The 25,993-nt window shown below is 52.1% G+C and overlaps 2 protein-coding genes across 8 annotated transcripts in view; one reads left to right on the top strand and one right to left on the bottom strand.

The window, feature by feature from the left end:
• Nucleotides 1-8,838: 8,838 nt before the first annotated feature.
• Nucleotides 8,839-21,968, top strand: CLK3 (CDC like kinase 3). 3 transcript variants are annotated; one of them, XM_084906025.1, is made up of 13 exons: nt 8,839-8,973; nt 12,541-12,692; nt 13,329-13,545; nt 15,439-15,535; nt 15,812-15,878; nt 17,325-17,441; nt 18,193-18,359; nt 19,504-19,598; nt 19,690-19,819; nt 20,070-20,152; nt 20,570-20,649; nt 20,888-20,978; nt 21,569-21,968. In XM_084906025.1, the coding sequence occupies exons 2-13, from the start codon at nt 12,541-12,543 to the stop codon at nt 21,743-21,745; spliced, it is 1,473 nt and encodes a 490-aa protein (XP_084762151.1). In that variant the 5' UTR covers nt 8,839-8,973; the 3' UTR covers nt 21,746-21,968. The 3 variants fall into 3 exon arrangements, with proteins under 3 accessions (XP_084762151.1, XP_084762153.1, XP_084762152.1); XM_084906026.1 differs by having other exon boundaries at nt 8,967-11,056; XM_084906027.1 differs by lacking the exon at nt 15,439-15,535 and having other exon boundaries at nt 8,901-8,973.
• The window catches only part of EDC3 (enhancer of mRNA decapping 3), an 80,568-nt gene continuing 76,479 nt past the window's right edge, over nt 21,905-25,993 (bottom strand). For all 5 annotated transcript variants that reach the window (XM_084905987.1, XM_084905983.1, XM_084905984.1 and 2 more), the window contains one exon: nt 21,905-24,671. In XM_084905987.1, the coding sequence (XP_084762113.1) occupies nt 24,337-24,671 (335 nt within the window). In that variant the 3' untranslated portion in view covers nt 21,905-24,336. The remainder of the gene's footprint in view (nt 24,672-25,993) is intronic.

Below are 25,993 nucleotides of genomic sequence, written 5' to 3'. Positions count from 1 at the left end.
GCAGCAGCTTGGCCCAGCCTTTCCCTGAGTTCTCCCCTCGGCCTCTGGCGGGGCCCAGGGACTCCTCTTTGTGCCTTGGCTTTGGCCACTGCTGGGGACTGTCCCATTCTGAGCATCATTAGCCCAACCGAGGCCAGTGGGCTACTCAGCTGGGACCATGGCACAGTTCTAAAGGGCTGGAGAGAGTGTGCCCTATGGACAGTGACCAGCTAGGTAAACTAAAGGGATAAGATCATTGAGGGTTAGAACCCCTGGGTCCTGCCAATCCTGCTCCCACTATATAGACAGGACCGGAGCTCAGAAACAGCAAGGGGCCCCACCAGGACCACAGGCCACAACCCCATCTACATCATCTTGGAAACCCAGATGACTGACACCCTGGAAGGATTCCACAGTTGCTTCCCTGACAGAATCTTGGGTCTGAGTAGACCATGGCCTGCCTCCCTCACTTATGTGAAGGAGGTGCCTGAGGCTCAATGAGCAGCATCCCCTATTCACTGTGGCACTCCAACTGTCACTCCAGCCTCTGTAGCTGTCAGGGTCCTGAGATTAAATGAGGGAAAAACGAGATCCCAAGTCACACCCAACACACTCAGCAAGAAGGTAATCAAACTAGGAGCTGTTATGGGTTGAACTGTTCCCCCCCCCCCCCAAAAAAAAAAAAATTGAGTTCTAACCCCTAGAATCTTAGAATGTTACCTTATTTGGAGATGGGGTCTTCACAGAGGTGATCAAGTTAAAATGAGAGAATTAGAGTGACCCCTAATCCATTATAACTGTTGTCCTTATGAAAAGGGGAAATTTGGCCACAAAAAATATGCACACAGTGGGAGCCCTTATTTTTTAGGTTTTGGTTTTTAGAGAGAGAAGGGAGAGGGTGATGGAGAAGCATCGCTGTGAGAGCCAAACATCAATCACATGCCTTCTACACTGTCCCCTACATGGGGATCGAGCCTGCAACCCAAGCATGTGCCCTGACTGGGAATTAAACCAGATGGTTTAACAGAGTTACACTAGCCAGGCAAGGGGGAAGCACCTTGTGAACATGAAGGCAGAGATTGGAGTGATGCATCTATAAGCCAAAGAACGTTAAAGACTGCCAGTGACCACCAGAAGCTGGAGGAGTTGGGAACAGATTGTCCCTCACAGCCCTCAGAAGTAACCAACGTTGCCAACACCTTGATCTCAGACTTCCAGCCTTCAGAACTGTTCCTGTTGTTTAAGCCACCCACTATGTGGTACTTGGTTATGGCAGCCCTAGCAAACTAATACAAAAGGTGAATAGGTGAACTAGATCAAACCCCATTGGCAACTCTCTGACTCCAAAGGGACCCTGATTTAGAAGGGGACTTTCATCTCAGCGCAGTCATGCCTGTAGTAGTGTGAGGTGTGTAGTAATAGTAATTAATGTTTCATGACTGCATGCTATGTGCCCAGCACAGCACTAAGCCTGTTACGGGGCTGTTGAATTTCACCCTTTCAGCCAGCTGAAGGGGAAGAAAACTGTTATTATTCTTGCTTCTTTTGTTTTTTTTTAAAATATATTTTATTGATTTTTTCTACAGAGAGGAAGGGAGAAACATTGATCAGCTGCCTCATGCACCTCCCCCCCCCCCCCCACCTGTGCCTGCAACCAAGGTACATGCCCTTGACTGGAATTGAACCTGGGACCTTTCAGTCTGCAGGCCGACGCTCTATCCACTGAGCCAAACCGGTTTCGGCTTCTTTTGTTTGTTTTTACAGATGATGCCCACAGAGGTAGAGTAACTTTCCTAAGATCACTGGCTAGTATAATGTGGGGTCAGGATTTAAGCCCATATTTTAGGTGCCTGAGCCCACAGTCATTTCTTACCTTAAATTTTATTTTTCAATTATTAGTTTCAGGTGTACAGCACAGAAATTAGACATTTATATGCCTTGTAAAGTAATCCCACCTGGCACTACATATCTATATATACTAGAAGCCTGGTGCACAAAATTCGTGCAGGGGGGATTAATCCCTCAGCTCAGCCTGCACTCTCTCCAATCTGGGACCCCTAAATGGGCAGTGGGACATCCCTCCCACAATCCAGGATTGTTGATTCCCAACTGCTCGCCTGTCTGTCTTTCTGATTGCCCCTAACCACTTCTGCCTGCCAGCCTAATCACCCCTAATCACTCCCATGCCAGCCTGTTTGCCCCCAACTTCCCTCCTCTGCTGACCTGATCACCCCTAACTGCCCTCCCCTGCAGGCTTGATTGCCCCCAACTGCCCTCCCTTGCAGGCCTGGTCCCCCCCAACTGCCCTCCCCTGCTGGCCATCTTGTGTCCACATGGGGCAGGATCTTTGACCACACAGGGGCAGCCATCTTGTGTGTTGGAGTGATGGTCAATCTGCATATTACTTTTATTAGATAGGATAGAGGCCTGGTGCATGGGTAGGGGCCAGCTGCTTTGTCTTGAAGAGTGTCCTGGATCAGGGTGTGGGTTCCCTTGTGGCATGGGGTGGCCTGGGCGAGGGGCCTGTGGTGGTTTGCAGGCTGGCCACGCCCCCTGGCGGCCCAAGAGGAGGCCCTGGTAACTGGAATTTATTTACTTTCTACAATTGAAACTTTGTAGCCTGGAGCGGAGCCAAACATTCTGCTTGCTCAGTGGTGGCAGCCATTTCTGTTGGGGTTTATTCACCTTCTTTAATTGAAACTTTGTAACCTGGCATGGAGGCCTAGGCCGGCCAAGGTAGGTGGAAAGCTTTGGTTTTCGTCACCGGGGACAACCCTAGCCTGCTCTCTCCAGCTCAGTGGCTGCCAGCATTTTTCTTGGGATTTATCTTCTATAATTGAACTTTGTACCCTTAAGGGGAGGCCTGGGCTGGCCAGGGTGTGTGGAAAGCTTTGCTTCCTCCTTTGCTGGGGAAACCCAAGCCTCCTTCCTGCTCTCTGTTGTGGCAGCCATCTTGGTCTGGGTTAATTTGCATTTTCTCTCCCATTGGCTGGTGGGTGTGGCTTGTGAGCGTAGCAGAGTGATGGTTAATTTGCATATTTCTCTTTTATTAGGTAGGATAAAAGGCTAATATTCTAAGTGTCCCTCCCTCCAACCATCCAACCACTTACAATAATGCACACTGATCACAAGGGGGCGGATTTTCAACACAGGAGCTGCTGTGATGTACACTAGTCGTTTAAAAAGAAAAGGCACTGTGGGCCAGGTGCCAACCAAGCAACACTTGGTTTCCCCCAAGTGGGACACAAGCCCCACCAGCACTCCAGAGCAACAGCCCACCAAATTGCAGCCAATGCTACTGAGACCCCATGGAGCAAAATGTGGCCCACAGCCCAGCCCATCCTGGAAATGGTCACTGTGGGCGCTAGGTAATGATGTCACATAGCAATGCCTGGCTTCCTCTCTCTAGCAACTAGCCTCCTTACAGTTTCTTCAGCCTACAATTACAACTCGCTTTATAGCCAGGTGCAGATATTTTACACTTTAACCAAATGTCTGTGAAGTGTTTTCCTCATCTCATTTGATCCTCACAGAAGTTCTGGAGTAGGTAGATAAGAGACTCCGTGGAATCCTATTTTCATTAGTCAGAAAGTGGATATTTAGAAAGCTTAGAAACTTGACCAGACTGTAAAGAAATAAGAAATTGTGGACCTTAAAAATGACGAGTTCATGTATGGGGGGGGGGGGGGGGGCAATGTTAAAATATGTACACAGATAATAATTTAATAAAAAAAAAATAAAATAAAATAAAATAAAAAATTAAAAAAAAAAAAATGACGAGTTCAATACCAGTCAAGAGCATATGCCTGGATTGCAGGCTTGACCCCCAGAAGGAGGAATGCAAAAGGCAGCCAATCAATGATTCTCATCATTGATGCTCCTACCTCTCTCTTCCTCTCTGAAGTCAATAAAAATATATTTTAAAAAGAAAATGACTTCTGGTTTCTCACGGCACAGAATATAGTCAAACACTGTTGCAGTTAAATATTTTACCCTTTGTTCTCCCTGTGTGATCAATAGTAATCTGGCTGAAACCAGTTTGGCTCAGTGGATAGAGCATCGGCCTGCGGACTGAAGGGTCCTGGGTTCAATTCCTGTCAAGGGCATGTACTGTGGTTGCAGGCACATTCCTGGTGGGGGGTGTGTAGGAGCAGCTGATCGATGTTTCTCTCTTATCGATGTTTCTGTCTATCCCTCTCTCTTCCTCTCTGTAAGAAATCAATAAAATATATTTAAAAAAAAAAGAAAAAGAAAAAGAAATCAGTTATAAAACAATAATAATCTGGTTCACATTGATATTTACTGCTGTGTTGCTACCTAAAAGAGAAGTTGGGGTGCTTCACTGGGCTGGAAAAAGTTTAGCTAAATCAGAAAGTGGGTCTAATTAAGCAAGTTTATTCTCACTATATCCTTTTAGGCCAAATTGACTTGTGCATGCACGATATATATAAAACTCTCATTGGTGCCAATTGCACACATGTGTTTCAATCTGTCATTGTTGGTCGTGAATTTGGTTGATACTTCTATTATACAGAAAGGGCAAACAGCAATATTAAAATATTTCTTCTAATTAATTTCCTTTCAATGTGAACAATCCATGCACTGGGCCACTAGTAGTTATTATAATAGTATTGACTATATTCCGTATGCTGTGCTTTACATCACTGTGACCATTTATATAAATGGCAATTTGTACATCTTAATCCCTTTAACTTTTTCACTCAGCTCAGCCTCCCAACTCCCTCCTTGAACACAGTCTCAACCACTAATTTGGGGACAGTGAAGACCATAGAATCCTGGGAATGCTGAGGAAGACAGACTGAGGGAGAGACCCAAAAAGTGTCAGGGTGGAAGGAGCTGGAGGTTGGGGATGGGACTGGAGGTGGAGCACGTTGGAAGCCCTGGGAGCCCCTCCCACCAATCCAATGAAGCAGCATCCAGATCCTATCCAGCTGCTGTCCCATCTCTCGGAGAACCTCTGTCCATCAACCACTCTCCATAGGATCCCTGCTCAGGGCCCAGAGTTGAATTCTAGGTCACTCTCCCAGGACAGGCCCAGGGTTGTAAGTACCCACTTGCTCACAGAAGGTGAGCCCTGGAAGGGCCTCCCCAGGGCCAGGGAGAGGAGAAATTACCTGGGCAGTCTAATGAACAATAGGCTGGAAGGCCCGCGTTGGGGCCTGTTGGCATTGTTTCGGGGTGTTGTCTGTATAGGACTCACTTGGTGCTACTTGCTTCCAGGAGTGTGATGGTCAGAGGGCCCAACCCAAGGTTACTATGTGCCCTGCCTTCTCGCTGACCTTGCCCACTGTAGGCCCCCAACTTGACCGGCATGCACACCCTATAAAAAGTCCATCCAGACCCCAAGCAGACAATCTACAATCCTCAAGGGTCTGGGTTGAGAAACACAAAAACTGAGATTTTGTTTCTTATAAATATGTAGTTGCAGGCCTTCTTGAGGAGCTAACAGCCTTCTCAGAGACCCCCATTTGAGATAAACTGATTTAGACCAATTCCACCTTTTGTAAGGCTCAAGTAGTATCAGACCAGCAAGGTACTGCTGCTGAGATACTCCCCACTCCCCCTGCTTTCCAGCAGGATCAACAGATTTGCTCCAGTAGGGATTCCTTCAGCAGAGCAGGATTCCATCTGGGTCCTTACAACTCTACATTCCTGTGACTCCAAGCCATCTCCTTTATGTGTTTCTCTGTCTCTGGGTGTCAGATGTGCACTTTGGTGTGTGTGTCCATATATCTGTCTGCCTGTGCACATATATATTTGCCCAGGAGACTAGGGAAGGTTATTGGCCAGGAGTGGCAGTCACTAAGCTGGAGTTCAAGTCGGGTGGACAGGGCCTGGGACACTTAAGCCCTTGCTCTGGCCCCTGTCCTACATTTTACATTAACCCCCTCACCCACTTACTTCTCATTTGGTTCAGGGACTATGTATAATACATCCCCACCTCCATGTCTCTCCTCTCTGGGCCTTGGTAAAGCTTTGTTCCTTCACTCCTGGAAAATATTCCTGTTCATCTTTCATTAAGGTTCAGAGGCCCAGAAACCCTGAATGTGGGGAGGACCTTCCTATCTGCTGCCCCCTTGTGCCTTTCCTCCCTATACACTTTATTTGTAATTGCCAGCTTGATGACTGTGTGGCCCCAAACCATAAGCTCTGGGACAGGGCGTGTTCTGGCATGAATTTTGTTCTCCCCTGCACAGAAGAGGGCTAGGCATAGAGATGCTCAGTGAATAAATGAATGGATGATGGGACATAATGAGAAAGGGGCAGAAGGGAAGAAGTGTAGGATAAAGCATCGTAAGAAGGAGGGAGACTAATTGCGTGCAGTAGAAAAGACAGGGCAGTGGGGAAAAGCATGGGGAAGAAGGGGCTGAGGGGAGAGGAAGGGGGAGCATAAACCTGGGGAAGCCAGGCCTCGTTTCTGGAGTCTCTGCAGTTCCTCCTCTTTAAATTCCAATGCAGCTGCAGCCTCCCCCACGGCTTCCCAATACTCAGCACCTTCTGAAACTCTCCACTGAGGGCACTGTACCTCCTGGACCTGAAGTATGCTGTAGAAACGGGAGCAATGTGTACACAGTGTGGACCCTTACCCCAATGTGTACACAGTGTGGACCCTTACCCCATTTTCAATTTCCTTCCAAGTTGCATGGATGTCACACTATGACTTGTTGGTTGGGATGGGGACTGGGGCAGAGATGCCCGTTTCATAGCTCTCTGTACACACAGAACTCTCTGTCCTGGGCACTTCCACTCCTTGGAATCCTGACAGGAGCTGGTAGATAAGGTTATTCAAGTCCCCTCAGACTGGCCCTGGGCCAACAGGAAGGGCTCAGACATATGTAGTGGAGACAGGGCTTCTTCAAGTGAAAGATTTCTCACAGGCTCCCATAAAAAGTCAGGCTGTGACAAACAGGAGTGCTAATACTTGGAAAAAGGGGTCTGTCTAGCTTTGGGCATGTGTTTCAGGGTTTGGTGACAGAGGCCGGCTTATCACATGTCCACAGGGCCACCTCACCCAATGTGAAAGCAGGGCTCCCACCCAGACTACAATGTGCATGTGCTATGTGGAGGCCCTGCTCTAATCTGTCCCTCTTGGTTATTCTCTTTACTATGGTGACCCTAGAGGCCCTCACCCAACTTTGGAATCCCCCAAAGGACAGTGCCCAGGCTCCCCTGCATCTCCGCCCCTGGCACAGGTGGACACAGCCTAGCTCAGTTGGTGCCCTGGGTTTCCTATGAGGCTGACCCTGCCAGCTGCTTGACCCACTACTGGTGAGTTTCAGCTTCCGATCCTACAGTAAGGTTATGTAGTGAGCCTGGGCAGAGGCCTCAGCTGGCCCCATGGAGACTCCCCTTTCCACCCTAGCTCTGCACCTGGCCCTGCAGGCCTGGCACCAGCATCGCCTGCAGGTACACTCAATTCAGGATACCAGGTCTCTTCTCCAGCTTTCTTTTAGGAATGAAAAATCCTATATGGTAGAATCTCAGGCATAACAGCAGTTTGAATGCAGGCCTTGGCGAGGGAGATGGTTCCTATTTTACTTAAGAAAAAGAGAGCTGTTTTGTTATAAGGAGTCAAGGACTTCTGGGATCTCGATGGTGAATGGTGGGAAAGCTGGTAAGAAGGTAGACCGGACTTACCCTTAGAACCTAGCACCCAGGATAGGAGCCTCTGCTCTCAGCTACCTACTTGGCCCTGGCTTCGGGCAGCCATGGAAACCGCTGGGAGGAGGGGACACCAGAGTCCTCCCAACCTCATTTCAATGGCAGAAATGGACTTGACTGTAGGCCAAGCTAAGGGGGTGGAATCTAGGGGCGGGGACACTCGAGCTCGGTCGTCTCTGACACTTGGAAAGGCCCCCGGGATCTCTATATTGGGGGGTGGGTGGGTGCATTTGGGTGGCAGGGGACTAGGAAGTGATCTTGAGGTTGCCTTGACGCATCCCGTTTTTACTTAGCTTCGGCTGAAGTAAAGAACCGGGCAGCTCCTCAAACCACGCTGTCAGGACTGGTTACGGGGAGGTAGGGACCTAGGACTTGAGGGACCTAGGCAACTCGGGAGGGGATGGCTCCGCTCGGCCGCGCCCAGCCCTCTCTGAGGAGGGCGGCCGGAGGGGCGCTCTGCTCTGCGCCTCCCGCGCGCCCCGGCCAGTTCGGCGTGGGAGCAATTGGCGGGCCCTTAGGTCCGCGCCCGGAGCGGCGCCTGCGGGGCTGGGGGTGCACGCTCACACCCCGCGAGGTCTCCAAAGGGCTCGGCCTAGGGCTCTCTATTCTGGGAAACAGGACCCAGCGCGGGGCAGTGGGTGGGAGGGTTTTGTTGCTCCCGGGGCCGTCGAGTGACTTGGAAGAATGGCCCGTGAGGCCTGACAGCGGCGGGGCGCGGGGTCTGCGCCTGAGAAACAGGCTCGAACCTGCTACGTCGCTCCCGGGAGCCTCCTGCGCCGGCGGCCCCGCACACTGCCCCACCTCCCACAGAGAGTGTGGTCTTGTTTCTTCCTTCATGGAAGCGGGAGTGAAGGCCGCCTTCCTGAGCCTCGGGCCGGCCAGGTCTCACGGAGGCAACGGCGTAACAATGGCCTCCTGCGCGCGAGGCGGGTGTGCGCCGTCGGGGTCGGGGCGGCCGAGCGAGCTGAGCCCCGGGGCAAAGTCGTGGCTCCACCTTTCGGCTCCGAGCGCCCGCCGGCAGGGACGGCTTCCTCCGAGTCTCGGAAGGCTCCGCGCTCCGCGAAAGGGAAGGGGGCGGGCCGGGGATGCCCTTAGGCTTTCCCGGAACCAGTCTCCATCCGCTCGGCACGGAAGGCGGGTCCTCCAGAGCCTTCGAGTCGGGAGCTAGAGCGGCCAGGCCAGCGACCTGGAACTGGCGACAGCTGCGTCACGCGAGGGGCGGGGCCGCCGCGGGCGGAGGCTGCGGCCGGAAGCGGAAGAGGCGCTGGGAGCGGGAAGTGGGGCCTAGTCGCCGCCGGAGCCCCAGAGACGGTAAGTGTGGTCCCAGATCTATCGCGGCCCGGTGGGCTCGCCGGATGCGGGTCCCTGGGTTCCCGAGCTGGGGTCGGCCTGCTCCTTATTCTCCTTGGCCACCGCAGGCCCAGAGTCCTGACGCCCGGGTCCCCGACCTCTCACCCCTGACCCGCCGCTTTCCCCCCGGGGGGCGGTCACCGTGGACCCCGATCTCTCGATTCCGCGGTGTCGGAGTCCGAGCCTAAGCGGCCTCTGAGGCCCCTGAAGGGATTCCGTTTCGGCCCTGCAACTGTCTGCGGAATGGGGTCGGGTGCCACTTAGACTCACCTGAGGGGCTTTCAGGACCCTCTCTTACTCCCGGCTCGAGGCTTGGTCCGCACTCTCCTCCCCTCGCGGCCTGGAGTTTGATTCCAACCCGGGCTGACTTCCTCCGCCCGCCCGCCCTGCTCTTTGCCTCGCCGGGCGGCGGTTAGGGGGGACGAAGCTTTGAGATCTCTGGGGCCAGGGGCGGCAGGAAGGGCCGCGAGCGAGGGCCACAGGCTCCCGCGTGTTTTATTGTGTTGATGGAGCCGCTCCAGTCCGGGGGAGGGGCTAGGCCTAGCTGACAGTACCAGTGTTCGGGCTGCTCCCGTCCGGAGCCTGTGCTGTGGTTCCGGGTGCGGGCACTCTGGTGTGGAGCTGGGGTGGGAATTGCCTGAGCCAGGCCCCTTGACGTGGTGGAGTTGGCGGCCTTCCAGCTTCCCTTCTCCATGCCCTTGAAAAGGAGTGTTCACTCGGTGGTGGCGGTTTGCAAGGTGGCAGGTTTGAAATTGCAGTGGTGGAGCAGCGTCAGCCAAAAATAACCATGGGGCACTGGGGTGGCTGGGATCTGGAGGGCAGTCGCTGACCTGGCTGGCTGCTCTTGTCAGCCCAGTTCACTGGCCAGGAAGAGCAAGTGAGAAGCCTGCTAGGTCTGTGCTCAGAGGAAAGTTGGCACGCTCTGCCTGGTTTCCTTCATTGTGTAGAGCAGATTCTTCTTTAGTATGATTGTGGCCCTTAGCTTCTTTAAATAACCTGTTTGCTGGGGTTTCAGAGAATGATAATTGAAGAGAAATGGGTCCTAGAGCCCTGCTGGGAATATAATGAGGGGCACTAGATAGACCTAGACTTACCTGCCTAGAATGTATTGAAGGAGAGGCTATTTCCCTGTGATTGCCTTGTGTGAAGTACTTTATAGCTTGTCATGTCTTTTGCCAAGTAGGCTGGGAGATGTTATCTGTATTTTCCAGGTATAGTCAATGGTAACCAAGAGCTAGAGTGGCTTGGTCAGGAGACCAGCACTGTCAGGTTTTCTACCCAGAGCTCTCCTCCCCATAGTCCCTTGGAAGATATTTTAAAAATGCCCTTAAGGCATTTAACACAGACTTAGGTATTATCTGGAATCTTTTTAAAAATATATTTTTATTTCAGAGAGGAAGGAAGAAGCGGGGAGAGAGGGAGGGATGGAGAAAGGGAAGGAGTGGGGGGGGAGGGAGAGAGAGAGAGATACATCAGTGATGAGAGAGAATCATGGATCAGCTGCCTCCTGCCTGCCCCTCACCCCCACCCCCCACTGGGGATTCAGCCCGCAACCCAGGCATGTGCCCTGACTGGGAATTGAACTCTGACCTGGTAGGTTGAAGCTCAACCACTGTACCATGCCAACTGGGCTACCTAGAACCTTTTTAACATTAATGAAGAACTGCCTTCAGTACCTCTTGCGGGCACAGACTTGGGTTAGACATTTGACCTAAAAAGGTAGGCATCTTAGTAAAGGGATGACATACTATAATCCTCACAGAACCCTGTAAGGGATTACCCCAGCTGTCAGAGGAAGCGGAAGGTCAGTAGTTTAATAACTTGCCTTAAAGGCACAGGTCTAAAAGTGGCATTGCCATCTATCTGACACTGAAGCTGTGCTCTTTCCTCTAACATGAACATGTGTTGACTTAAGAATCTTCTAGGTCCCAGGAGGGAGTCTTTGGCCTGGTGTGGACCAGACCATGTCCTTTGTCTGCCCAGTGAGGATGGGCAGGGCATCTATCCTTGCCACTGGAGGAGCATCTGTGTCACTTAGGGACATGTGAGATACCCACACCTTCATTTCATAGCTTGGGCACCTGTCCCAGGGTAATTGCAGGAAAACAGTGAAACATTAGTCAGCTGATCATCAAAACAGAACAACATTCTAAGTACTTGAGGAGCTGTGGGTAATTTTACATAGTATTTACCTCCAAGGATTGCTAGGACCTGGACTTCCAGGTAGATGGGAAGAAACCTGCTCATGGGTGACTGAGGACAGAGACTTTCTTAGGATCACATAGAAGCTCCCAGAAGTTTTGTCAGATATGTCTCACTGCTCTGCATTCCATTTTGCTCTTTTTCCTGACAGACTTCTCATGAGATGGGGCAGTCTCTGAGTTTGTCCAAAATGTGCTTGGTAGGCAAACCAAGACTGACCACCATTGGAAGTTGGCTATGTCCAAGTGAAGGGTTGGGAGTAAGGATGGCCATGGTCTCTGGCCCAGCCTTCCCATGGAGGCAAGCAATGTCAGGGTTTTTGGGGTGGGTGGAACAAGAAGCTGGCCTCACATAACTCTTTCTCCGCTGGTGGCTGATACAGCCTGGTAACTTCCTGTAGCGGATATTGGTCCTTGTTGAGCAAGCATAGTGATGTGGGCCCTTTTGGCATGCCTCTCTGAGCACATCAACCTGAGATGGGCACAGGAGAAAAGTCCCAGAGCAGAGGATCTAGGAGAGGGACAGTACTGTTGGCTAGAGGTGAAGCACTGCCCAGTATGGCACTGAAGGTGTCTGGGTGGTGCTGAATGGGTGTTGGGTGAAACACTTGGGTGCTCTGTCCTAGCATCTTTACTGGTGCTGACCCCGAGTATGGACAGCACGGGCTGGCCAGACCACTATATCTGCTGGGCCAGACCCTTAGGTGGGCTAGGGTATGTTTGTGAGATCCTTGTAAACCTTTTTCTCCAAGAGCTGGTCTGGTCTTGTTTCTGCCTGTAGCTCCTCATACAACTTGTGGTCCTTGCTTCTTTGAGCGGGGTTCAGTTCAGGGCCTCCACAGGCACCTGGGCTGTTCAACTTGAGCACTTTCACCCTTGGCTCCTATGTGTTGGCACCCTGCCAACAGCCATTTGCCTCTGGCTTGAGAGAATAGGTGCTTCATAGGACCCCACAGACAGGCAAGAGGGGATTGAGCATAGGAGGCTTCCCTTTCTCCGCGTCTCTTGTGATGGTGCTTACCAGCCCCTCCCTGGTTCCGTCCATCTCAACACCTGTCCTGGCTCACCTGGTTTCCCAAGAGCTCAGGCCAGTCAGTGCTGCTATGCTGGGGAGGCAGCTTTTTGTTTGTTCATTGGCAGAGAAAGGATGTTACCTATTGTCTGCTCTTTGACCACTGTGACCTCAGAGTTCTTTTTCACTTCATAAACCCCTGAGGGGCTGCCTCCAATGGAACAATGGACGTCTTCTTCAGGAGTGCCTAGGCTGCTCAGGCAACCAGGTGGCTGGCTGCATGGTTAGCAGGGCTGTCCATTTCTTGTGGCCTAGATGCATCACTGTAAGCGATACCGCTCCCCTGAGCCAGACCCATACCTGAGCTACCGATGGAAGAGAAGGAGGTCTTACAGTCGGGAGCACGAAGGGAGACTGCGATATCCATCTCGAAGGGAGCCTCCCCCCCGGAGATCTCGGTCCAGAAGGTGAGAAGGAACTGGGTCAAAAGGAAGGGCTCCTTCCCTCATCTGGGCCTGGGAGACGGTGGAGGCCTGTGGCAGCCCTGGGCTCCTTCAAGTGACTGCTGCCTCTGCTTGCTTGGTTGCACCTAGATCCCTGCCCTGTCCTCTGGATTCCTCCCCTCATTTCAGCTGCATTCCCTGCCTCAGTGTTTGCTCCCATTCTTGCTGCCCCTGCTTTCTCTGTCCTTGAGTCTTTCTTCCTGCACACACTTCATTTTCTAGGCTAGGCCAGCATTTCCCCTGCTAACCTCTGAGTTTTCCTTAATGGGGATTAGAAACAACTTTAGTTCTTTCTAGAGGTTGGCCCCTAGTCCTGTCTCAATCCCAGACCAAAATTATAGCCTCAGCAGGCCACAGGGAGTTCGAGGCATTGGAACCCTTGGAGACCCTTCCCTAGGACCACTCCCCAGCTCTCTGCCTTCTGTGCCACTGAAGGGATGCCATCAGTAGCTGAGGTTCTGGAGGTTGGACTTCATATACATATACCTCCCCTCCCCCACTTCCCTTAGTCTCACCACATACCTCTTGCCTTACAGCAGGAACCTGGCTGGTGGGAGGAAGGGCCCTATCTGACCAATGTCCCTTTGACCCTCTTGGCAGCCATGACCGCTTACCCTACCAGAGGCGGTACCGGGAGCGCCGTGATAGTGACACATATCGATGTGAAGAGCGGAGCCCGTCTTTTGGAGAGGACTACTATGGATCTTCACGTTCCCATCATCGTCGACGGTCCCGGGATAGGGAGCCATACCGGACTCGCAAACATGCCCACCATTGCCACAAACGCCGCACCAGGTCTTGTAGCAGTGCCTCCTCGGTGAGTGGTGGCCAGAGTGTGCTTGCTGGGGCTTTAAGGCCTCATCCGATCGTAGCCTTTTCTCAGGTTGGCTGGCCTGGGTGAGTACTGCTAGCCCTGCACACGTGCATTTGGTGTGCGTGCGTGCGTGTGTTTGTGTATGTCGTCTGGTTTAGGTGCAGGGCTGAGCAAAGGGCCTGGCTTCTCTATCTTCTGGCCCTTTGGCAGTGTCTGTACGGGCTCTGGTTGCGGCGCTGGCAGGCTCCTGGCCTGTCTTGTCTCCACATTGCCCAGGTTCAGGCTGCTTGGGAGCAAGTGGCCAGGGATACTTCTTAAGGACCCTAACAGGATTGCTGGTGTATGATCTGGAGCTGTATGGCCTGGTCCTTCCCACTGAGAGATTGCCTCCACACATAGCTCAATGCTCTGACTGGTGTGGATTGTCCCCACCCCTGCAGCCTCTCTTCCACCCCCCTCCCCAAAAGCCCGGAGGCTGGAGTTCCTATGGGTAGGGGAGAGTCTTCTTATCAGCTCCGGCTGGGAGCTTCCCTTCTGACCTCCAGCCAGGCCTTCAGCCGAGCTTCTTCGCAGGAGAGGCAGTCAAGACGAGGGATGAGCTGCCTGTGGGGTGGGACATGTACAAAGAAATGACAGAAAGGCCTACAGCCCTAGGCCTTGTCCAGTTGCAGGTCACTTGCCAGGAACAGGGCCTGGTGGTGTTTCTATTATGCAAGGTTATGTAGATCTCTGCTGAGACCTGGAGCCCTCACTGTAGTCACACCTCTGGGAAGGAAAGCCTGTGGTGTGTCTCCGAGGTTATGTGCTGTTTTCTTCCCCCCCACCCCTCCCTCCCTCCCTCCCTCCCTCCCTCCCTCCCTCCCTCCCTCCCTCCCTCCCTTCCTCCTTCCCTTTTGCCAGCCATGAGGCCCCTGAGTAGTGGTGGAACTGATGGAGGGGCCAGGCATCTTCTCTGCTGAGTTCTCCAGTGACTACTTTGAGTGGCCATGGTTTGCAGGTTGACTGTGCACCCATCATGCTTGGTGGTCTCTCTACACAGCCACACACTGCCACAGGAGGGCAGTAAAGGTCTCTGGCTCTGTGTCTCTTTTGGTGCCCTCTATTGTCATGAGGCTCAGGATGCGCCTGGCCTGTGAGTAGCATGGGTGCCATGGCAGGAGCTGGCTTGGGGCCTGTGTGGGCCATCATGGTAGGAGGCCTGGAGGTTGACCAGCCAAAAGAATGAATCCCTGGCTCCTTCCCTGTTTGAGGTTGGTGGCAAAAAGGTTGCTGATGAAGGCCGTTTCTGGTGATGATGCTAAGTCTGGCCATGGATGCTGTCTGGAGGCCTGTAGTAGCTTGGCTCTGAGTGGCAGCTGTCGAGTATGTGCAGGACTGTGTGGGCAAGACAGAGGCACGCAAAGACAGGCTAGGCATTCTGCAGCTGAAGCCAGCTTGGCCTCTGGCCATTCTGGATGATGGACCAAGGCTTGGGACAGCCACATTCTTGCGCCGTTTTCACTGCGTCTTCACCCTGGCCGAAGCACACTGGGAGGGTCCGGGAGGGGAACACTTAATAGCGAAGGGTGTCAAGGCTGTGGCTCTCCGCATGGCCCGGCCCCTCAGCAGCAGAGGCTGGTCGTCTTTCTGAGCGTCCAAGTTGTCTTTACATACCTGTAGCTGTTTTTACTTTTCTGTTTTTGAAGTCAGTTTGTGTCTTGACGTGTCCCTTGCAATATCCCTATCGTTATATATGCTGTGTGCCTTATGAAATGCTGGGATCTGGAAAATCCAACCAACCAACCCACCGGCTCCTCACCGTCTCCACCTCTGCCTTTGACTGACACCTCAATCTGTCAATCGGAACCGCCTACCATGCGATTGGTCGGATGGCGTTTCGGGGGGCGGTGCATGCAGAGAAGCCAACAGAGCAGTAAGCGCAGCAGCCGGAGTGTGGAAGATGACAAGGAGGGCCACCTGGTGTGCCGGATCGGCGATTGGCTCCAAGAGCGATGTACAGCCACCTTTCGTAAAACTTTACCTCTCTACTTTCTACCCCCCTGTTAGACCAGACCTCTCCTGCCCGGAGGGGCCTCTAGTGCTCGTGGTGCCTTAGTGGGGCCACCAGTAATTGCCTGAATGACACAAACACTAGCAACTTCTGTTTTTAAGAGTGTAGCAGTGAGAGAGAAACCTTTTTTGTTTTTGAGATTTTGAATGCTGTGAACTTGCAGGAGCTGCCGACCCTCTGCCCTCCAGTCCCTCATGCCCTGCTTCTTTTCTCTCCTAGATGAGATTGTGGGGAACCTGGGCGAAGGCACCTTTGGCAAGGTGGTGGAGTGCTTGGACCATGCCAGGTGAGCTGTGGCTGCAAAGTGCTTAAACACCTTGGACCCAAGAGGTTAGGGTTGGGATTAGTGAGCATAGGGTCATGTAAACAATGCATGACCAGAGAGAGAACTGGCAGATCTGAGAGATGTGACACATGATGGCAGCTAAGCTCTCTGGGCTGTGCCACTCTTGAGTAGCTAGAGGGAAAATTAACTTCTGGAGTCATTATGGGGCAGGACAGGGCTCAGGGTCCTTAAAGGGACTCAAAGGGAATCGGCCAGTGGGGTTGTGAAGAGGTAGAATTCAGCTCAGAAAAAGGGCCTTTCAGCCCTGATCAGGCTTCCACAGGCAGCCTCCCTGTGTTGAAGGTTGGGACACCATCAGGGCATCCTGTTCTAGGAGGAGGCTGGTGGCCTCCTATGAGGTCCTTTCCTGTCTTGAAAATCTGAGAAAATGAGATTTTCTCTTGGGAGAGAAAAGCAGGGTGGGGAGTATCCGACCCTCGGGCTGTATGAGGCCCGGAAAATCATTTGGTGTGGCCCTCCTAAGACATTAGGGGTAAGTTAATTAAATGTTCGACCAAATGCAGCAGGCTAATGTTTAAGTTGACAATCTTATGTGGCCTGCCGGTGATGTTATAAATATCCAAATGGCCCTTGGCAGAAAAATGGTTCCCCACCCTTGCTCTAGAAGATACCTCTTCCCTGGGGCCTGTGAGCTTTTCCTAGGCACCAAGGTAAGCCTCCCAGAAGTCTCAGAGGCTACACCCTTGCAGGACAGAGCTGCTTGTTCGTTCCCAGCCCAGCATCTGAATTCTGGCTGTTCCAGCCTCATTGGTCATCCTACAAGTCACCTCTGGGGGTAAGGGTGAGGCTTGGAGGATGCAGAACTGGAATTGTTAAAATCCTCACTGGACATTCAATGAGTTCTGATAAATACTTGGCTGGTAGGCAGGTGGGACTGGAGGGAATGTGGTAAAGGGAACAGCCCTTGGCCTCCTAGTGAGAGGCCCCTACTCTGGGCACCGTTACCTCTTGCCAGGCCTTCACTTCATCCTGGAACCCCCATCCCAGGGGGAACCATTTGTCCATTTTTGCAGACGTGATTAGGAAGGTCAGGAGACAGCCTGACAGGGATCAAGGCTGACTCGCCTATAGGTTGGGTTATTACTGAATGAGCTCTGGGGCTGGTGTTGGTCAGTGGGAGAGGCCTCTACACCTCAGCCCACTCTTCCTAGGGAGCTGGGAGGTAGCTGAGACCATAAGAGCCTAAGGTGCTGGAGGAGCTTGCTGTTCGGAGAGTAGAGGTCTGAGGTTGCGTGGGACAGCTTGGGCATCAAGTATCTGTTCTCAGAGTAGACCTGACCCTTGAGTTCTGGGTGGTGTCTGCCAAAAGTTGCTGGGTTGGGGTGGAATGTTGGGGAAGAGCTGGGCAGCTTTTCATGAAACCTCTGCTTCTTTCCCCGGTGCCAGAGGGAAGTCTCAAGTTGCCCTGAAGATCATTCGCAATGTGGGCAAGTATCGGGAGGCTGCCCGGCTAGAGATCAACGTTCTCAAGAAAATCAAGGAAAAGGACAAGGAGAACAAGTTGTGAGTGTCAGCAGGAGTGATGGAAACATTCACTGGGGACAGCATCCTCTCTAACCCTAATTCCCTGGACCCTTCTGGGGCTGAGCAGTAGTATCCTCTCAGTTGATTGGCATAATGCCTTCTCTGTGCGCTCAGAACTAGGGGAGTTGGGTAAGTGATTCTTGTTGGAAGGAGCCTTTGGATTCCGGCTCATGTTTTACCACAACCAGCTCTGAGTTCTGAAGCAGGCCTCCCAGCCCTGCATTTGTGGGCCTTTCTGAGTGTGATGGGCACTAGACAAAATGTAAACTGGAAGCTGTGGCTCACATAATCAGACACCCAAAGGAGAGCCACCTTTGGCATATGGATGCTGAGCCCTGTGGACTCAGGAATTTCCATTGAGATAGTTGAAAAAGGCACTGCTAGTCCTGTGGTGTATCCTGGCATCATTCTATCTTTTTTTTTGGAGATGCAGGGATTATGCCCAATACCTAATGTAGGTGAGGTAGGAGACCTTAAATCAAAATGCCCTCCCCAGCCTACCCCCCACATAGCATTTAGTTCTTGCTCAGAACTGATCTGGGTGATGGCTGGTGGGGTGGGAGATGTACTCTTGCTGTTAACTGATCCTCTTTATGTGTATCTGCATTGTGGTGTGTGACCCAGTGGCCTGGGAGGGAGTGCGGACTGGCTTCTTCTGAGGGAAGGGGGGGTGGGGCAGCCATCCAGCCCCCTCAGCACAGCCTGAACCCCATCCGTGTTTCTCCCCTAGCTTGTGCGTCTTGATGTCTGACTGGTTTAATTTCCACGGTCACATGTGCATCGCCTTTGAGCTCCTGGGCAAGAACACCTTTGAGTTCCTGAAGGAGAATAATTTCCAGCCTTACCCCCTACCACATGTCCGGCACATGGCCTACCAGCTCTGCCACGCCCTTAGATGTAAGTGTCACACTCAAATGGAGCATGGGGCGGGTTACATACCTGGCGGGAAAGTCACCTGGCTCTTCCCCATTCACTCTGGCACACTGCTAACCATTCTGCTGAGCCTGGGACATATCAGGGCCCCTTTGACTGAAAGGCATTTACGTATGAATCTGTGCAGGTGGAGAGGCTAGTTTTCTCTAGGGGCCTTTTGAGCCAGCCTCTGCCCACAAGCACTCAGGAAGAAAGAGCGCACTGCTCTAGAAATTTCCTGTTCCCACCTTCCTGCAAAAGATGAAAAGGTCCAAGTGACCTGAGAGATCCACCCACAGCTCCTGCCTACACGGACACCAACTACTACTTCCCATCTGCCTACTTGGGTGACTGCACCCAGCATTGCAGAATTTGTGGTGGTTGGAGCAGGACAGGAGGTCGATAGACCTAGAGCAGGGACTGTGTAGATGGAGGGGATAGTGAAGAGCACTCCAAGCAAGGCAAGTACTCAGTGAATGGCCTGGATCTAGCACATGCTGACGCTCGTGAAAAAGGGCCCATGCTGGGGAGAGGTGGGCCACACTGCTGTGAGGGTCTTGAGTGCCAGATGGGAGCCTGAGTCTGAAAATGCTGGGATAGGGATTGGAGGAAAAAGGAAGATTCCCTGCTTAGGACTAGGGATGAGAAGAGGCAAGGCTGGCTTCGTGGATGTTACTGTATTTGGTTTAATACTCTGTTGCCATCAGCTTGACACTTAATTTGTTAATAAGAGGACCTGCATTTTCACTTGGTAGCCCCGGAAAATGATGTAGCTAGTGCTGGGGAAATGGAACCACCCCAAGGCTAATGCTGTAGCTTTGGTGAGAGACCAGGCTCCTGCAGGGAGAGGTGGAGGGAGGCGTTTTGAATTAAAAGTCCTGGTGTCGTGTCTCTTCCCCCCCTCACTCCCCCCCCACCCCGGCATCTTCTCAAGCATTCAAACCCTCCAAGGCCCCAAGCACAGAATCTTTGAGAGGGAAGCCAGTGTAAAGGCAGAGATGAGTCTGTTCCTTCAGTCACTGTGAGGGTCTCTGGCAGACTGGCTTTGGAGGATGGATCTGGCCTAGAGCTGACAGGCGCCAGAGACCCAGGTTCTCAGAGCCCACTTCCCCCTCTCTCCTGCCTCCAGTTCTACATGAGAACCAACTGACCCACACAGACTTGAAGCCAGAGAACATCCTGTTCGTGAATTCTGAGTTTGAAACGCTCTACAATGAGCATAAGGTATTGATGGGAAGAGGGTGAGGCCCCACTCCCGAGCGAGGCTACCCACTGGGACAGAGGTCTGACCTGGCTCTCCTTCCTTGCCTCTCAGAGCTGTGAGGAGAAGTCAGTGAAGAACACCAGCATCCGAGTTGCTGACTTCGGCAGTGCTACCTTTGATCATGAGCATCACACTACCATTGTGGCCACTCGTCATTACCGCCCACCTGAGGTGATCCTTGGTGAGTGGCTATACAGCCCCCAACCCAGATAAAGTGGGCTATTCCTGGGAGGGAATGAACAGAGGCAATGGTGTGCCTGCATGCCACCCACTATGACTGCTTGCCAGTCACTGGTTGTCAACTTGGCCTGGCAGAGAAAGGGACCTGTACTGGGGTTTGGGCAAGAGTTCTGTCAACCAGTTTGGCTGCTGCCTTCTGACCTCTAGGGTGAGAGCACAGAGCCTCATAGCCTCTCCATTTTGGCCTTCAGAGTTGGGCTGGGCTCAGCCCTGTGACGTCTGGAGCATTGGCTGCATTCTCTTCGAATACTACCGGGGCTTCACACTCTTCCAGGTAAGGCCCCTCCCATACTGCCCTGCTACCCTGGGTGCTCATACTCTGCAGGATGGCCATCCAAGACCCATCAGTCAGCATATTGTGAGACTGAGAGTGGTAGGTGCTCAGAGAAAGAAAGAGGTTAGGATAGCTGAAGCACACAGGGAGTCTTAAGGTCAGCCATCAAGGATGAAGGGTCGGGACTCAAAAGAGAATGTTAGAGGCATGAGGCACAGCATAAGTGAGGGTGGGGAGGTGGGCTGGGGCAGTTTGCGTTCTTGGGAGAGAGTGAGAAACATGGCCTTATCCTTGGCAAAGGTAGCAGGCTGCCGCAAGGTCACAGAAACTGGGAAGGCACTTTTTTTCTCTCTTATCCTCCCTGAGGGGCTGAGGCTGGTACTGAACCCTGTTTGCTCTATCCCTGACCTTCCATAGACCCACGAAAACCGAGAGCATTTGGTGATGATGGAGAAGATCCTAGGGCCCATCCCATCACACATGATCCACCGAACTAGGTAAGGAGCCCTGGACCATAGACTTTTCCCATTTTGCTTGTGGGTCAACAAGCTACTGCAGTCTTTGCAGATGCTGTGGTTCATCCAGGCTCATAGCTTTCCCTGTATGCCCCTCTGAATGGCCTGACAAACCTGCTGGGCAGTCTAGGATTTCCTGCCTGGCTTTGCTGCCATTCCCCAGGCTCCTGCTATCTTCCTCACCCCCACCCCCAAGTGATCTCTGTTTCTTCCTTTTCAGGAAGCAGAAATATTTCTACAAAGGTGGCCTGGTTTGGGATGAGAACAGCTCTGATGGCCGGTATGTGAAGGAGAACTGCAAACCTCTGAAGGTCAGTTTCTGGCTTCCCCCAGCTCAACTCATGCCCAAGGCACTGGGCGTACATATAGCAGACAGGCCAGGCAGCTAAAGGCTGCCCTTTGCCTGATTCTATGGGAGGCTGTTGGGTGCTGGTAATGGGGCTCCTTTCAAACTGCTCCAGAGGGGTTCTTAGCCCTGCCCCTTCCCAACAGGGTGGCTATGAGTGTAATTGGGGAACACCAGAAGAGCCAAGTATCAGAGACCCTACTACTTCCAGCCCCCCCCCCTTCTCTCAATTTTGGGAAGAACTAGGCAGGTCTGAGGTGAGGGGGAGGGAAGTAGACATGACCAGGAAGCCTCTGTCGACTGCATTTGATGCACGGACAGTAAATTTCACAGACGTGATTTCTACCTACCTGGCAGGACTTGGCATGTGGGGCAGAGGCACCAAACCAGCAAAACATCCAGTAGCCTGACAAGTTCAGAGTAAAATGCTTTAACAGGCATAAAAGAAAAGAGCCACTCATTGTCCAAGAGGGCAGACAGATGCCTCCTCAACCCATGCAGTAAGGCTTCCCACATCCCTGCCCTCACACTGAGATACCTTGTGTCCCTGAGCAGAGTTATATGCTCCAAGACTCCCTGGAGCACGTGCAGCTGTTCGACCTGATGAGGAGGATGTTAGAGTTTGACCCCGCCCAGCGCATCACACTGGCGGAGGCCCTGCTGCACCCCTTCTTTGCTGGCCTGACCCCCGAGGAGCGGTCCTTCCACACCGGCCGCAACCCCAGCAGATGACAGGCACAGGCCACTACCTGAGGAGATGGAGCTGGGCTGCCTGGCCCTTTCTCCAGTCTAACCACCGGGCCCCTGGGCCAGAGCCACCCAATGAACAGTGCAATGTGAAGGAAGGCAGGTGCCTGCAAGGGCGGAAACATGCCCAGCTGCCAGAAAGCACAGATTTGAACCAAGCTATTTATATGTTGTAAAGTTATAATAAAGTGTTTCTTACTGTTTGTAACCCCTGGTACCAGTGCGTCGTCTCCAGGCTCCCTGTCTTAATAAAGTCTTCCTTAGCAGTTCAGCTTGTGGAGAGCTAAGTATGAACTGGGCCAGGCACAGAAGGACCAACCAGTGAAAAGACCAAAGCTGGGGTGTTCCTTTGGGCCCAGAAGGGCAATTTTAAACCTTAGCCTGCTGACAGACCCTGTCTGGTACCTGTTCCCCACTGGCCTTTATATACCTCAGCTCCAAGGACTTTTAGGGGAAAGACCCACTGTAATTCACCACGGGGCATCTAGTTTTACTGGCTGTATGTACCCCAAAACTACAGCTTATGAAGGCTGTCCAGCATGGCTCCTAGGGCTATGGCAGTATTTCACCGCAGTCTACAAAGTGGAACTTAGCAGAGCACAGGATTGTGTCACTTAGCTTTATTTTTAGTGCTGGTTTTTGGTCCCCCAAGAACTGTTTGAATTTTGACTACCTGACCGGGGCCCCTTGTGGACTGGGCACTGCGGGCAGGATGCCTCTGAAAAGAGCCAGAGGAATCGTGCTTATCTTGAGCACCACTGGGAAATGCCCAGGCTGAGGGCACAGTGCCACCAGGGGGAAAAAGGCTTGAGCATACTTCAGAGTGGCCCCTCAAGGCCATTATCCCCAGGCCACAGCAATTTACTAGAGCGAGCTCTTTTGGATCAGGGTTGTTCTAGCTCACTTTCTACTATATCCAATCAAGGGACCTAATCACATTAATAGGCAGCCAGAACTGCTTAGTGACTGTTCACTAAAATGCCTGTAACCTCGCACTGCTCAGATTATGGTCTTTGAGTAAAAAGGGCCCAATCTTGGGAGCTGCTTGGTCCTGAGTGAGCAGAAGCCAAGGGAGGATACACAGCACAGGGCTGGCAGTCTCTGTCCTCCCACTGCTGGAAAACACCATTTGAGGAAGGCTGGGAGAAGAGGGACCAGCTCTCTGCCCTGCCACATTTGTTCCTAGCTGTGCTCCTATAGGAAAGTAATAAGCAGCCTGAAACCAGTGCCTGCCTACCTGTGTCCGTGAGCCTTGGTGAGCCTTCCCACTCACCCCTTTAACCAGATTGGGTAGGCACAAAGCAGAAGGCAGCCTGAAGCCCTGAGAAAAGCTTTAAACCACGTCTTTGTTAGAGCAGCTGCCAGGAACTCCAGGGCATGGCTCCTGTTCTGTCAGCCCCCCAGGGCCTAGACCTGTGAAGGTCTAGGACAAGTATGTCAAACTTGAGGTCGGCAGGCCACATGCCTCGTTTAAGTCAGCCGCGAGTTTGACATGCTTGGTAGGGGCTTAGTGCCTTAGGATCTGAGCAACAGCGTTTATATGGCTGAGCTCCACCAGCTAACTTCCCAGAATTGGCCTCATTTTGGCATCTCTGAGATAAAGTACTGGCCCCAAGCCTGTTCAGATTGGACAACCAAAAAGGGATCCGATAAGGGAGGGACATATGTCCTGCTCTTGGATGATAGCTATAAAGGGGGGGAATTGTAGGGCTATGTATGTGCTGGCAAAGGGGTGGCCTAGGACAGAAGCACTGGCTCTACTGGCTCAGCACCAGGGGCCTTGCCTCAGACTGATTAGATGCTCAGCCCCCAGCTAGAGAGGGTACAGGGTTAGGGAGCACTGCTGGCAAGATGGGCATTTTGGTTCTACAGTTAACATAACCTGTATTACCTGTGATGATGCCACCCCTTTCCTTGCCTCTCAGAGTGGTTTAGGAAGGGGGAAGGATCCTTGGGGAAAGATCCCAGAAAAAAACTTGATCAGCTAAGGAGAAAAGGTAAAAAGCCTTCAAATCTACTTGTGGTGGGGTTTAGGGGAGGCTTCACAGCCCTCCAAACGAATGGGAAGTGCAGCTTTGTCCCATAGTGGACAGCTGCAGTGCAGTCAGCTGTACATGATCAGAGGGGAGACAAAGCCGCCAGCTCTGAACTAGAGGAAGTACAAGCCCCCAAACAGGACCTACCCAACCCTGCAAGACGTTCTCCCAGGCCCAGTGGCTGTAAACCTGAAACACAATTTGTGAGCTGCCTATGGTCTGTAAACAAAGGCCGACCTGGCCACGCAGGGGACTGAGTGTAGAAATGCCTAGAGCCGCTGCACACTCAGCCTGCCACCTGCCTCACACACACAGTGGGGAAAGCCTTTCCTGGCGAAGGGCAGGTGACAGGTCAGCTTTAAGTACATGTTAGCAAAAGAAAAAATATATATGATCTGTCCTCTCACAGAAGAAACAAACACAAAAGAAAAAATTTAACAATAAAGGTCCATGAAGCTTCACATCCTCTTAAGGCATTCGTTGTCAAGTTCAGTGTCAGGAGCAGCAGAAACTACCAGGTCCAGCTTGTCCAGAGTCCCTCTAGGCAGAGTGTAGTGGGATTACAAACTTGCAGCCAAAGGGTGAGTGGTAGTTGATCCCCACCTCCTGGAATACCTGCTGGGGAATGCCAATGTCGCACAAATAGACACGGCCCGCATGCTCTCCCAGTGGGAGAGGCAGGCCCAGAGCCAGTGACCACTTGGCATCAATGCCCTGTTCGACTTCATGCACTGGAGGATCTATGCTGAGTACTGGTGCCCGGTTCTGGTTGGCCCAAGCCACAGCTGCCTTGTACCAGGGCTGATCCCGCAAGAAGGCATTCTCGGGACAATCCAGACAGTTGATCACCAGGTCCACGGGACTAGTGGGCAGATCTGCAAGTGGAAAAAAATATCATCTGAAAATCCCTCTAAGCAGAGAACCTAGGTTGGGAGTAGAATCCAGGGGGCCTTCAAGTGTCTTGTTCAGACACTACTTCAGTGCTTCTCCATAGGCCAGCCTTCTAAGGCTGGGCCGGGCCGGAGGTACCTGGAGTTTCAAGGCTTGGTGGGATGGATGCTAGAGACCAACAGCATGTCAGCCAGATGGACCACTGTCCTCATGGAACTCACAGGCTGAAGCACTATCCTGCTGGGTGTGCAGACCTTCTCACAAGATAACCTAACTAACTTCCTGGGAATATTATGAGCTCCAGGAAGGTGGGGTCTGCCAAGTCAGCATTCACAGGGAGGCACTGACTGCCATTTGCTGACTGGCCCTAGAAGTGATCAGCCAAGAGCATGCTCACTCTACTCTGCTCTGACCTAGCCTACTCACCCTGCTAGAGCCATCTGATCTAGCTGGTCTCTTCACTGGTCTCATGGAAATGGGTCTTCCTTGCAGCCCAACTTGAGAATGGGAAGGGAGCCTATCACTTCACCCATGCATTTAAAAAGGCTTCTCTGCTCTAACCGGGCCTCTGGGACAGTATACTAGTAAGAACAGATGTTTTAGTAAGCATGTAACTCTTGACCAAGGTAAGAGGTTAAACTGAGAATAGCAAAAGTCAGACCAAATTCAAGGCTTGCACAATTGGGACAGGAAGCTTTTTAGGGCAACAAGAGAAAGAACTGCCTGGAATGGCATCATGTTAGAGATTACAAGAAGAGGAACTCATACCAAGCCCCCTTCCTAGCTCTCAGCCTAAAGTAATGACTTTTCTCAGAGACCTTTGGCTTCCTCACTTAGGACAGGGTACCATAGGTCTGTCTGAGTGCCCACAGGCCTGAAAGTTAAGAAACTGGCTCAAGCTCTGGCTCCAACTTGCCACCTGACCCCTGGCAAAGCCCTTCCTGTGGGCCACATTTGTTCTCTCCACCTCTCCCACTTAAACTCACTCTGATCAGATTTTACCGCCCCCTACTCCACTTGAAACTGCTCTTCCATACTGCTAAATCCAGTGGTCAGTTCTCATTCTTAATTTAGACAATCTAGAATATCTTGCTGACACAGTTCATCATACCCACCTCTGTTCACTTGTCTTTCAGGTACCAGACTCTCCAAATTTTCCTTCTTCACCGATCACTCCTTCTGTCTCCTTAGCTGGTCTCTGAATCTGACTCCCTGACTTGTAAACAAAGAAAATAGTCTAACAACTTCTCTATCTACTCTCTCTTCCTAGGAGATATCTTACCAGGCTCAGAATGGCTTTAAATAC

The sequence above is a fragment of the Pipistrellus hanaki genome, assembly GCF_964339955.1.
Source record: "Pipistrellus hanaki genome assembly, chromosome: 1".
NCBI lineage: Eukaryota > Metazoa > Chordata > Mammalia > Chiroptera > Vespertilionidae > Pipistrellus > Pipistrellus hanaki.
Note: the sequence above shows the minus strand (reverse complement) of the source record. Positions and strands in the feature narration are given on the sequence as shown.

Bases quoted from the DNA above. Each gene is read 5' to 3' on its own strand.
- CLK3 (XM_084906025.1), top strand. From the start codon at position 12,541: ATGCATCACTGTAAGCGATACCGCTCCCCTGAGCCAGACCCATACCTG. The intron at 17,442-18,192 runs GTGAGTGTCAGC...TTTCTCCCCTAG, and splicing joins AAGGACAAGGAGAACAAGTT to CTTGTGCGTCTTGATGTCTG. The intron at 18,360-19,503 runs GTAAGTGTCACA...TCCTGCCTCCAG, and splicing joins GCTCTGCCACGCCCTTAGAT to TTCTACATGAGAACCAACTG.